The 13,640-nt window shown below is 40.2% G+C and overlaps 1 protein-coding gene across 3 annotated transcripts in view; it reads right to left on the reverse strand.

The window, feature by feature from the left end:
* cntln (centlein, centrosomal protein) overlaps positions 1–13,640 on the reverse strand; it is a 470,872-nt gene that overhangs the window by 85,339 nt on the left and 371,893 nt on the right. For all 3 annotated transcript variants that reach the window (XM_087995387.1, XM_087995398.1, XM_087995382.1), the window contains exon 21: positions 13,184–13,281. In XM_087995387.1, the coding sequence (XP_087851513.1) occupies positions 13,184–13,281 (98 nt within the window). The remainder of the gene's footprint in view (positions 1–13,183; positions 13,282–13,640) is intronic.

Genomic DNA, 13,640 nt, shown 5'->3' on the forward strand with positions numbered 1-13,640 from the left:
TGAGATAACTTACGTCCTACAATCACAACCATCTTTTGTTGTACTTGGTATACCTCTAAAAAGTGGAGAGTTTTTCCTGATTCATATTAACTCTAATTTTGCTGAGACTCCTTGATGCCATATTCAGTTGAATGAGACTTTGATGTCAAGGACGGTTAGTATCATTTTACTCTGAAATTCATGTTGAACTAGAGCTGAAATGAAGTATGGAGTAAGATGCCCTGGCAGACCCCAACTAAGCATCAATGATGCTAAATTTCAGGCACAGCAGGTAATAAGGAAGATAAGTGGAATTTTGGCATTTATTGCTAAAGGAATAGAGTATAAAAATACAACTGTACGGAGCACTAATGAGACTGCACCTAGAAAACGGCACACATTTTCGGTCCCCTTGAGGAGGTAAGTTGTTGTATTGGAGACAGTTCAGAAAAGGTTCATTAGATTAATTCCAGAGATGAGGGGTTTGTCTTAAGCTGAGAGAGCGGTTTAGGCCTGTAATATCCAGAGTTTAGAAGAATGAGAGGACTTCTGAATGAGATATAAAATGATACAGGGGATTGACAGAATACTTGGAGAAAGGATGTTTCCTCATGTGGGGCAATCTAGAATAAGCGGTCATAGCTATAGAATAAGAGATAGCAGACATAAAACAGAGATTAGAAGCAATTACTTCTCTCGAATTCCACCAATTTGTGGAATTCACTACCTCAGAATTCAGTGGAAACTGGGACATTGAGTGAATTTAAAAACAGAGATATATAGATTTTAATTAATAATGGTTTGAAGGGTATTGGAGAGTGGGGAGGAAGTTCAGTTGAGGCCAAGATAAGAGGCCATGATCATATCAAATGGAACAACAGGCTCAAGAGGCTGAATTGCCTAGCCCTGCTCCTTGTTTTTACGTTCTTATGAGCAGTTTATTGCTAAGCAAACGTTGCTTAATTGATGATCAAGAGTAGATTTATCGTGCAGTAATTGGCCATGTTGGATTTGTTCTGCATTTTGTGTACCCGACACAACTGGGCAATTTCCACATTGTTGGTACATGTCAGTTTTGTACTGAAACACCTTGGCTACGTGTACAACAAGTTCTGTGCACAGGTCTTCAGTACTATTGTTGGAATGTTTCCAGAACCCATAGACTTTGAAGCATCCAGTGCCTCCAGCTATTTCTTGAAAGTACATGGAGTGAATCGAATTAGTTGAAGACTAGTATCTATCACGCTGAGGATCACTGTAAGATGTTGCGATAGATTATCCACTCGGCACTCTGACTGAAAATTATTACAAATGTTTTAGCCTTATCTCTTACACTATTGGGCTTGGATTCCCATCATTGAGTATAGGGATATTTGTGGAATCTCCTTCTCTCATGAGTTGTTTAATTATCCACAGCCATTTACAACTGAATGTGGAAGGACTGCAAAACTTTGATCTGATCCATGAGCTGTAAAACAGCTTAGCCACATCCATCACTTGCTGATTATGCTATCTGGCATGCAAGTAGTCCTTCCTGTTTTGTAACTTCACTAGGTTGGTACCTCATTTATAGGTATACCTGGGCTGCTCCTGACAATCCCTCCTGCACTTTAATGAATCAGGGTTGATCTCCTTGCTTATCGGTAATAATAGAGTAGGGGATATGCTGGGCAGTCTTAAGTTGCCAGATTTGTTTGAAGTCTGTCCTATTGATGGCTCCACACAACACGATGGAGGCTATTTTCAGTGTGACCACAAGGATTGTCTCCACAAGGATTGTGCAAGGTCCCTCTTACTGATACTGTCATGGAGAAATGCATTTGTGGCAAATTGGTGGGGATGAAATCAAGACTGCTTTTCCTCTCGTTACTTTTGTCACTACGTGCCAAAGGCCTTGTCCATAAGCAGTGTCATATAGGATTTGAACAGCTTGGTCAATAATAGAGTTGCTGAACTCCTCTTTGTAATGGGCTTTGAAATCACCCACTCAGAATGCATCCTGTGTCTTGCCATAGAAGACAGGAGCAGGAACAGAATCATGTCATTCAGCGCCAGGGTCCACAACTCAATTATATCAGAACTGGCCTTCTTTTTCAATGCTACTTTTCCAGGCTACCCCCATAAATCTTTCATATCTTTAGTACCTAGATATATATGAATCTCTGTTTTGAACACAAATGACTGAGATTCCACAGCCCTCTGAGGTAGAGATTCCAAAGATTCACCATCTTCTAAGTGAAGAAGTGCCTCCCCATCTCCAGTCCTAAATGGTCTTTCACTTATTCTAAGACTGGATCCCCTGGTTCCAGACCCTTTAGCCAGTGCACGCATCATTCCTTCACATACCCTTTGAGCCGTTTAAGAATTTATTCACATTTCATTGAGATCATCTCCCATTCTTGCAAATTTCTTGAGAATGCAGGTCGAGTCTCATCAATCCCTCATCAGAGTACAAACATGGTATCACGGGAACCTTAGCTGCACTCCTGCTGTGCTTAATGTATCCTTGTTTATGTAAGAAATCCAAAACTGCACAATATTCCAACTGTGGTCTCAACAAATTGCTGTAAGAAATTGTACACAATTTCTCTAGCAATAAAGTCCAACATACCATTTACATTTCTAATGACTTGTTGCACCTGCATGTTTGCTTTCAATAGTTTGTGAACAAGGACGTCTAGGTTCCTTTAGAAATCAATTGTTCAAAATTTCTCACCATTCAACAAATACACTAGGTGGAATATACATGGCCCCTGAATGACGTAGGCAACAGCAAAGCTAACAGGCAACTAAAGCGAGAAAGGAAAAATGGGAAACAAAATCCAAAATTGCTGGAGATTCTCAGTAGGTCTGGTAGCATCTGTGGAGAGAAAGCAGAGTGGATGTTTCAGTCCAGTGGCCCTCCTTCTGTAAATTTTTCATTTTGTTTCTGATTTCCAGCATCTGCAGTTCCTTGTTTTTTTTTGTTCAAGGAAAAATTGGATTTTTGTCATTTGGTAAAAAAAAGTCCCATTGTTCACTTAAGGTTTCAACAACTAGATGAAAATCTTGCGAGTGAACATTACGGCACCCATTTGCATGTATTACATCCGATTATGATCTAATCTTGTTTCCTTTACATGCAGGCTGCTATTATCCTAAATAATTGAGAGAAACCAAAAGGCATCAATTCACAGTGTCAAAGTCAGAGTGATTACCTGGTGACTGCACCTCCCTGATATCTTCTCCAAGCTTTTAACTGGGCCAGCATTTCCCAACATTTTAGGGTACTGTGAGCAACGACCACCTGTACCTTCTATCCACAGATGGCATCAGTACCAAACCATCAAAGCATATCTGGCAGAGATCAACGCTTGAATATTGCATTTTGTAGCTCATTGGCACATTATAGAATCATATAGGACAGAAGATGTCTTTTGGCCCATCAAGTCTGTACCTTACGTGGCAATATAGAGCCAGGCTGCTTTGTGTGCAAGGAAAGACACCCATCTCATGCATTGGAACAGTGTGTGTCTTTGGCTTCTTAGCTTGCTTTTCATAGCACTCAAACCCTTTGTTCGTGGTTCACTCATTGTTTTGCTGCTGGTGTTGGAACACCAATGGCCAAAGCAATCAAGTGCAGATCTTCATGCATTTTCAGAAGCCCATAAGAGCTCTGCTGGATGCGCTCCCTCTGGCAACTGCCAAGCTTTCCAGGCAGACAGCCAGACACATACGTGGTGGAGCCAGCACAATACAGATAGCGTTGGTGGGCTCCTCTGACCTGCGATTATGTTTCCTGAGTGTCTCTGCCAAACATGCTTGCTGATACTGTACACTTTATTGATGTTCTTAATGACAAACACCCTGAAGTTTTCTCCTGCCTAGAGCTGAACAAATGCCAGATCTTCAGCACTCTTCGGAGTGCCAGCGATCTGAGCATTATTTCCTCTTCGAACTGCAGTGATGTGCCAGTGGTGTGTGCCCAAAAGAATATGCTTCAGCATCTGATCTAGCGAACAAACCTATCATGGTGTCAGTATAAAAGTTAGTGAAAGATGCTGGAGAAAACTTTGCCTGTGCTTCCCCTGAGGGATTGTTGCCACTTTCCTCAAAGGAGATGATGTTGACTGGAGGGACTGGATCCAATATGATAGGGGCTGTTAGGGTGCTGCTCATTTCTGCAGAAGACAGGATAGCAAATGAGCTGTGTAACAGGGTGAAAGTTTGAGCATGTTAAGAGTATGTTCATTGTGATAATAGGAAAACAGTGCAGGACTTCACCACGGGAGGTCTTGAGTGGTCATGGTCCTCTCCTGCCAATGGAGGAGGTAAGCAGATAAATGTGGGCCACTTTCCTGCCCGTCCTATTATGGCCATTTTTGCCTTCAATGATAAGTTAAGGGATTGAGTGAGATGAAAGTGGCTGACATAACTGTTAGCACTGGTACCACTGGAAAAAAGCTGTCCCAAGGGAGTGATTAGGAATTGGTGGCCATTCCTCCCAACTGTGGACACTGCACTGACCCAGATGGCAACTTTGACCAGGCTGACAGTATGTGACATCTGATTCTACGGCAGTTCCATTATCCTATCGAACAGGAATTCCATATTCCTTTCAGTAAAGTAGGGTGTGCCAATTTTCCTTCATCAGCTATCTCCTGTTGAATTCTTCACCTACTCAAACTGTGATAGGCAATTCCTGGCTTGCAGTATTTGAACTGTACACAGTTGGATCCTAAATATGGTGACAGTGGTAGGAATACTGAAAGATCTTGGCACTGGCCAGCACTTCTGCTGCTGTTGAATGCAAGATAGTATGAAAGTAGTGCCATGGAGGCTTGTAGCATTTTTAATAAGGTGAGCACCATAAGAGTACATAAGAAAAGCTGCTGTTGGTCACAGAGAAGTCTTCCATGAAAATTCCCCAAATTGACGCTTAATTTTGGGAAGATTCAGCTCTCTCCTTTTTTTCTTACCAAAATTAATAACTTGATAATTTTCCCCATTACATTTCACCTGCCATGATTTTGCCCATTTCCACTTGTGCCTAAAACCCTTGCAGTCTCTTTGCATCTTTCTCATAACTCTCAGCTCACCTAGCTTTGTCATGATTGATTTTCTTGTGACTGGAAGGTTATTTCCAGGTGGGTTTCTCAGGGTTGAGTTTTAGTTTTAATTAAGTTAACATCACTTAAAGCAGTTTATCTGATCATTATCACTCTGTTGTTTATAGGAGTTTGTCATGAGCAGGCTGACTGCCACATGGATTACAACAGTGATTACACCTCAAAAGAAGCCTCATTCACTGTAAAATACTTGGAGATGTCTCCTGATCCAATACAATGCTATCATGAAACCATTCACCCTGAGAATGGTGGGGGTCTGAAACAGTACCTAACAGGTGAAAGAGGCAGGAAACTGCATCACCCTCAAAATATCTTTGCAAAGTTCTGTTGTAACCTAGAGGGTTAGTGCAAACAGCTGGAAATAGAATGAAGTTGGATAGCTTAATCAACTGGCACAGGCTTGATGGACTAATGATCTCCTCCTTTGGTGTAAATTTCTAGATATTTCTCATCCCTAAGTAAGTTGTGCCAGTACGGTTACAATACTAGGATGTGTCATTGTGGAAAACTGCCCATGTCGGTCCTGTTCACAAAAAACAGCAATATCTAATCCAGCCAAGTACTAATCTACCAGTCCATTTTTAATAACCATTCAAGTATTAAAAGGTATGGACAATGGTATCAAATGGCACTTATTCAACAACAACTAGCTCACTGACACTCAGTTGGGTTCTGCCAGGGCCACCTCATTCTAGAGCTATTGCAGCCTGGTTTCACATGCAGAAGAAGATCTGAATCCGGAGGTGAGGAGCGTGGTTATTCCTGAAGGATCCTCCAGGAGAGTAGTCACCACATGGCAGAATTTCAAGTTCAGTTTGAGTGAGAACAAATCAATTCTCAAACCAGTGTTCTCAATTTAAATAAGGGGAATTACAGAAGTATGAAGAAAGGCGGTCAAAAGTGTGCTTAGAAAATAGACTAAGGGAAAGGTCAGTGAATGAGCAGTGACAGATATGAAGCATATATTCCATAATTTTCAGCAAAAGTTTATTCAAGTAAAGAAAAGGACTCGATGAAAAGGATGAATCACCCATGTTTAATAGAAGTGATTAAGGAGAGTACCCAATCAAAAGCTAAGGCATTCAAAGCAGCAAAAACTAGTAGTAGGTAGGAGGATTAGGATTTTTAAGGAACTAGCAGCAAATGACTAAAAGCTAATAAAGAGAGAGGTAATTAATTATGAAAATAAATTGGCAAGAAATATAAAAACAAGAGCTTCTATGGATATATATATAAAAAAAGAAACTGCTAAAGTGAGTATGGGATCCGTGGAGTATGCAACTGCAGAACTGATATTGGGAAACAGGGAAATGGTATATACTATAAACCAATATATTGCATCAGTCTTCAAGGTGGAGGACACTATAAATATCCCAAAGATACTAGATAACTAAGGTGCTAATGGACAAACAATTTTTTTTACCAGTCTCTATCATAAGGCATAAAGTAACTGACAAACTAATGGCGTTGATGGCAGACTAAGATCTGATGGCCTGCATCCAAGGGTGCCCAAGATGGCTGCAGATAGAGATGGAGGTATTGGTTGAAATACGCCAAAACTCATTGGATTCCAAAAGGTTTCAGCAGATTGGGAAAGTGTTAATGTGATGCCCCTGTTCAAGAAGAGAGGGAGACAGAAAGCAGGAAAATATTGGCCAGTTAGCATAACATCTGTTATTGAGGAAATAGAGTCCATTAATTAAGGAAGAATTAGCAAGGTATTTAGACAAGTTTAAAGCAATCAAACATTGTCAACATGGTTTTGTGAAAGGGAAATCAAGTCTGATAAATTTGCTAGAGTTCTTTAAGGTAGTCAGGTAGATGGCTTACCACCAGGAAAGGTCGTAGAGGGAGGCAGCAGGTAGTCCAGGAGTCTCCTGTGGCTAACCCCATCTCAAACAATTATGCTGTTTGAAATTGTAGGAGGCGATGGACTCTCAGGCGAACATAGCACAAACAGCCAAGTTTCTGGTACCGAGACTGGCTCTGATATAACAAGGGGTACATCAGGTTCCAAGTGAACGATTGTGGTAGGGGACTCTTTAGTCAGAGGCACAGACAGACATTTCTGCGGCCAATAGTGAGAAATCAGAATGGTGCGTTGCCTCTCTGGTGCCAGGATCAAAGATATCTCAGAGAGAGTGGAGAATATTCTCAAAGGGGAGTGGGATCAGCAGGAGGTCATTGTACACATTGAAACTAATGACATAGGAAGGAAAAGGATGTGATTCTGAACGGAGAATCTAGTAAGTGAGGAAGGAATTTATAAATGAGGTCCTGGAGGATAGTAATATCTGGATTACTCCTGGTGCTACGAACTACTGAGGGTAGGAGTAGGAGGATAGAGTACATAAATGCATATTTGAGATGCTGGTGCAGGGGAAAAGGGTTCACTGGAATTTCTTCTGGGGTAGAAGTGACCTGTATAAGAAGGACTGATTGCACTAGAATTGGAAGGAGACGGATATACTGGCAGGGAGCTTTGTTAGAGTTGCTGGGGAGGATTTAAAGTAGTAAGGTGGCAGGGGTGGGGGCAAGGAATTAATGGGGAAAGAGATCAGTCTGAGATTGGTACAGTTGGGAAAAGGAGCCAGTCAAACAGTTGGGGCAGGCAGGAACAAAACAGAGAATGTGGTAGGACTGATAAATTAAACTGTATTTATTGCAATGCTAGAGGCCTAACAGGGAAGGCAGATGAACTCAGGGCATGGTTAGAAACATGGGACTGGGATATCATAGTGCTCACAGAGAGGTAGCTCAGGGATGGACAGGACAGGCAGCTTAATGTTCCAGAAAACAAATGCTTTTGGAAGGATAGAAAGGTGGGCGGCAGGGGGGGGGAAGGAAGGAGATGAGGGGGAGAGTCATTTTTGGTAAGAGATAACATTATGGCTGCACTTAGGGAAGGTGTTCCTGGGAATACGTCCAGGGAAGTTATTTGGGTGGAACTGAGAAATAAGAAAGGGATGATCACCTCATTGGGGTTACACTATAGAGCCCCCAAAAACAGTGGGAAATTGAGAAATAAATTTGTAAGGAGATCTCAGTTATCTCGAAGAATAATAGGGTGGTAACGGTAGGGGATGTTAACTTTCCAAACATAAGACTGTGACTGCCACAGTGTTAAGGGTTTAGGTGAACAGAAATTTGTTAAGTGAGCATAAGAAAATTTTCTTATTCACTACGTGGATGTATATACCAGAGAATGTCCTACTCTTGGGAAATAAGGTGGGGCAAGTGACTGAAGTATCATTGGGGGAGCACTTTGGGGTCAGCAACCATAATTCTATTAGTTTTAAAATAGCAATGGAAAATGATAGACAGGATCGAAAAGTTAAAGTTCTAAATTGAAGGAAGGCCAATTTTGATGGCATTAGTTAAGAACTTTAAAAAGTTGATGGGGCGGGGGGGGGGCAAATGTTTGCAGGTAAAGGGACGGTAAAGGGAAAATGGGAAACCTTCAAAAGTGAGATAATGAGAGTCCAGAGGCAGTATGTTCCTGTTAGGGTGAAAGGCAAGGCCGGTAGATGTAAGGAATGCTGGATGATGAGAGAAACTAAGGTTTTAGTTAAGAGAAAATAAGAAAACATATGTCAGGTATAGACAGCAGAGATCAAGTGAATCATTAAAAGAGTGAAAAGGCAGTCGGAGTATATTTAAGAGGGAAATCAGGTGGGCAAAAAGGGGACATGAAATAGCTTTGGCAAGTAGGGTTATGGAGAATCCAAAGGGACTTAACAAATATATTAAGGAAAAAAGGGTAACTAGGAAGAGAATAGTCCCAGTAAAGATTAGCAAGGCAGCCTATGTGGAACCACAGGAGTTGGGCGAGATACTAAACGAGTATTTTGCATCAGTGTTTACTGTGGAGAAGGACATGGAAGCTATAGAATGTGGGGAAATATATGGTGACATCTTGAAAAATGTCCATATTACAGAGGAAGTGGTGCTGGATGTCTTGAAATGCATAAAAGTGGATAAATCTACAGGTGTACCCTAGAACTCTGTAAGAAGCTAGAGAAGTGATTACTGGGCCCCTTGCTGAGATACTTATATCATCGATAGTCACAGGTGAGGTGCCGAAAGACTGGAGGTTGGCTAACGTCGTGCCACTATTTAAAAGCCAGGGAACTATAGACCAGTGAGCCTGACATTGGTGGTGGGCAAGTTGTTGGAGGGAATCCTGAGGGACAGGATTTATATTTTTTGGAAAGGGAAGAACTGATTAGGATAGTCAACATAGCTTTGTGCATGGGAAATCAGGTCCCACTAACTTGATTGAGTTTTTTTAAAGAAGTAACAAAGAGGATGATGATTCCAGAACAGTGGATGTGATCTAATTGACCTTCAGTAAAGCATTTACCAAGGTTCTTCATGGTAGACTGGTTAGCAAGGTTAGACAACATGGAACACAGGGAGAACTAGCCTTTTGGATACAGAACTGGCTCAAAGGCAGAGGACAGATGGTGGTTGTGGAAGGTTGTTTTTCAGGCTGGAGGCCTGTGACCAGTGGTGTTCCATAAGGATCCGTGCTGGGTCCACTGCTTTTTGTCATTTGTATAAATGATTTGAATGTGAACATAGGAGGTATATTTAGTAAGTCTGCAGATGACACCAAAATTGGAAGTATAGTGGACAGCCAAAAAGGTTAGCTCAGAGTACAATGAGATTTTGATCAGATGGTCCAATGGGCTGAGGAGTGGTATATGGAGTTTAATTTAGATAAACGTGATGTGTTGGATTTTGTAAAAGCAAATCAGAGCAGGACTTATACACTTAATGACAAGGTCCTGGAGGGTGTTACTGAACAAAAAGACCTTGGAGTGCAGGTTCATAGCTCCTTGAAAGTGGAGTCTCAGGTAAATAGGATAGTGAAGAAGGTGTTTGATATGCTTTCCGTTATTGGTTCGAGCATTGAGTTTAGGAGTTGGGAAGTCATATTGCGGCTGTACAGGACATTGGTGAGGCCACTTTTGGAATATAGTGTGGAATTCTGCTCTCCCTCCCATAGGAAGTCTTATGAAGTTGAAGGCGTGTACTGTACCTTTAAGAGACGCCAAATGCTGTTCTGAACTGAAAGCTTACAAGCACCTGTGATGACTAGCTAGCAGTCTCAGAGTGCACTGGAAAATTGAAAATATGTAACATTTGGCTGTGAATTAGATACCTGAGTTGGTTGCTGTTTTGACAACAATTCAAATTTAACCAGTTTAAATTATGCCCAAGGTTACTAAAACCCAACGAGTTTGAATTTATTGTTTTTGCCAACATTGAACCAATGAGACGAATCGATGTTGGGGGTATAAAAGAAACAGGCTTGTTGAAACTCGGCCATCGAGAGAATAACTGCGATTGAGAAAGACTGCCATTCAAAAAAACACTCTCTATCAAAGGTACATTTTTCATATGAAACATCTTCGCAGTAAAAGAGAAAGAGGATGACCCAAGGAGATCTTCAGCTGAAAGAAGAAAAATACTGGAGATGACAGCCACTGTATGGTTTTGAAATTAAATTGATGAAATTTTAATAACTTTTTTTATTGGAACTGTGTATTGTTATAGAGTTGGAGGCAGATAATAAGCAGTTAAGAGAAAAGGGGCTTAGGGTTGTAAAGAGTTGTTGTTTAATGTTCACTTTTAGAGTTAAAGAATAAATTGATATTACTTTCTTCAAATAGTGGAATATGGGAGTTCTCTGTCACTCATATTTTAACAGATTACCAGGTGAGGTGAGCTTTTCTGGGTGTTTGGTTTAATTAACAGAAGGGTTCACCGCCGTGTCATAACAGAAGGATGTTATGAAACTTGAAAGGGTTCAGAAAAGACTTACAAGAATGTTGTCAGGGTTGGAGGGCGTGAGCTACAGGGGCAGACTGAATAGGCTTGGGCTGTTTTCCCTGGAGCATTGGAAGCTGCGGGGTAACTTAATAAAATCATTAAGGGCTTGGATAGGGTAAATAGACAAGATCTTTTCCCTTGGTTGGGAGAGTCCAGAACCAGAGGACTGGCGTGTATGGACTGAGCTGCCAGAGGAAGTGGTAGAGACTGGGACAATTACTACATTTAAAAAGCATCTGGATGGGCATATGAATAGGAAGGATGCAGAGAGATATGGGCCAAGCCCTGGCAAATGGGACTAAATTAATTTAGGATGCCTGGTCAGCATGGATGATTTGGACAGAAGGGTCGATTTCCGTACTGTACATCTCCACGACTCTATATAATAAGTAGTGTTCATAAAGGGGAAACAATAGATGCTGTATTGGGATTTTCACAAGGCATTCAATTTGGTGCCACATAAAAAAGTTATTGCATGTGATTAGAGCTGACAGACCTGGGGTGGGGGTGGTTCATATAGTAGCATGAATTGAGGACTGGTTAACACATAAATGAGAGAGAGTTGGTAAAAATGAGTGTTTTCAGTTTGAAAGACACCACTAGTGGAGATACAAAAAGATTGTTCCTGGGGCTTCAATTATTTATTATTTTTGTAATGATTTGGAGGAGGGGCAGAGTGTAATGTATCCAAATTGACTGATGAGACATAAATAGGTGAGAGGAAATGCTGTGATGAGGACATCAGGAATTTTCAAGGGGATATAGACAGATTGAGTGAGCAAGCAAAAACGTACCAGATAGAGTTGAATGCTGGAAATTGAGGTCATGAACTTTGATAGGAAGAATCAAATGCTTGATTATTATTTAAATAGAGAGAGACTCCAAAGACGTTCAGCACAAAAGGATCAGCATGTTCTTGTGCATGAAATACAAAACGTGAGCATGTAGGTGCAACAATTAATTAAGGAAGCAAATAGAATTTTAGTCTTTATTGCAAACAGGTTAGAAGTGAAAAACATGTTAGAATTGTACAGGTTGTTCGTGAGGCATCACCTGGATTACTGTACAATTTTGGTCACCATATTTATAAAAGGATTTACTGGCACTGAAGACTGGACAACAGAGATTCACTAGTATGCTTCCTGGGATGAAATGGTTGTCTTTATCAAGAATGGCTAATCAGGTTAGGTTTTTATTCATCAGAGTTTAAAATAGTGAAGGCTGGCTTTATTGAAACATGCAAGATTCTGAGGGGGCTCGACAATGTAAATGTTGAGAAGATGTTACCAATAGTGGAGCAATCTCAAACAATGGGACATAGTTACAGAATTTAAAACTAAGATGCAAAAGGATTTCTACTTACAGTAGTTAGTGAATATCTGAAATCGTACGCATTAGAGACTTGTGGAGGCTTGGTCACTAAGTATTTAAAGAAGAAGCAAATAATTTTTTGGAATATCATGGACTTGATGGCTATTCTGAACTGGCACAAAAGAGGAGTTGAGGCTTGCGGCAGATCATCCATGGTCTTGTTGAATGGCAGTGTACGCTTGAAGAGCCAAAAGGCCTCCCCTTGCTCCTATTTCTCCTGTTCTTAAACATTCTGTCCCTCCATCACTGACACACTATGGTTGCAGTATGTACCATCAAACGATGTCTGCAGCAACTCAAACGGCAGAACATACATGGGAAAACCATTCTGTCCGATCTTCTAACCAAATCACACACGATCTGAATTTGCATATCTGTTGGTCTTCATTCATCATCATTGTATTTAAATCATTGAACTCCTTACCTAACAGCACTGTGCCTTCACAAGAGCAGTCCCTCACAACAAGGGTCAATTGGGGATCAACAATAAATGCTGACCTTGCCAGCAACAGAAGCATTTATTTAATTTGAAGTGGCACCAAAAGTTTAACTGTTCTATTCATTACCGAGAATCGCATGTACTTAGCTGATCATGAAAGTAATGGTGCTGCTAATAAAATCGTTATGTTTTTTTAAAATTCACAAAAATTATGTGTATCCAAGATGAAAAATAGACTAATTGTTGTTCTGCAATTAATATATTTAAAATAAAACATAACATATACGTGATTTCTAAATTTTAGTGCTTCAAATTGCACACTTTTATTGTAAATTAATGTAAATTAGAATACATACCGAAGATAACTATTTTATCTAAATGGAGGCGTTTCTTTGAAGAAAGGCAACCACTAGGCTGCGCCACACACAAACTGCAGAACCATTCCTACCTTTCCTGCAGTTGTTGAATCTGTTCATCCTTTTCTTGCTGGTCAGCTTTTAGAGTTTTGTTCATAGCTAAATGCTTTGAAATCTCATTTGTTGCATTCTGCATAAGAAAGATAAATAATTAGTTTGGATTAAAAAAAAGAATGCTTGTTTAAAAAAATCCAATTTTTATTATTTCAAATTATTCCAATGGTAATTTTTTTAGATCTGAAAGTATGCCTTTTAATTTTTGACTAACATTTGCAGTTAATTCAGGTCAATTAACTACTCTCCAGATGGAAATTCCTATTACATTTCAAGATCTGTCGTTTTTATGCAAATGTAGTCATGTTACATTTTGGTTTATGTTCCATGTTACCTTTTACTTTTATACTCATGTTTAGCTAGAAAAGATGACTGTATAAGTTATTTACTTATTTTTCACTTGTTTAAAGTACATGGGAAGTTTTTCATTTAAGT

Source organism: Chiloscyllium plagiosum, unplaced genomic scaffold (genome assembly GCF_037043375.1).
Source record: "Chiloscyllium plagiosum isolate Xiang-an unplaced genomic scaffold, Cpla_swu_hap1 HiC_scaffold_2, whole genome shotgun sequence".
Classification (NCBI taxonomy): domain Eukaryota; kingdom Metazoa; phylum Chordata; class Chondrichthyes; order Orectolobiformes; family Hemiscylliidae; genus Chiloscyllium; species Chiloscyllium plagiosum.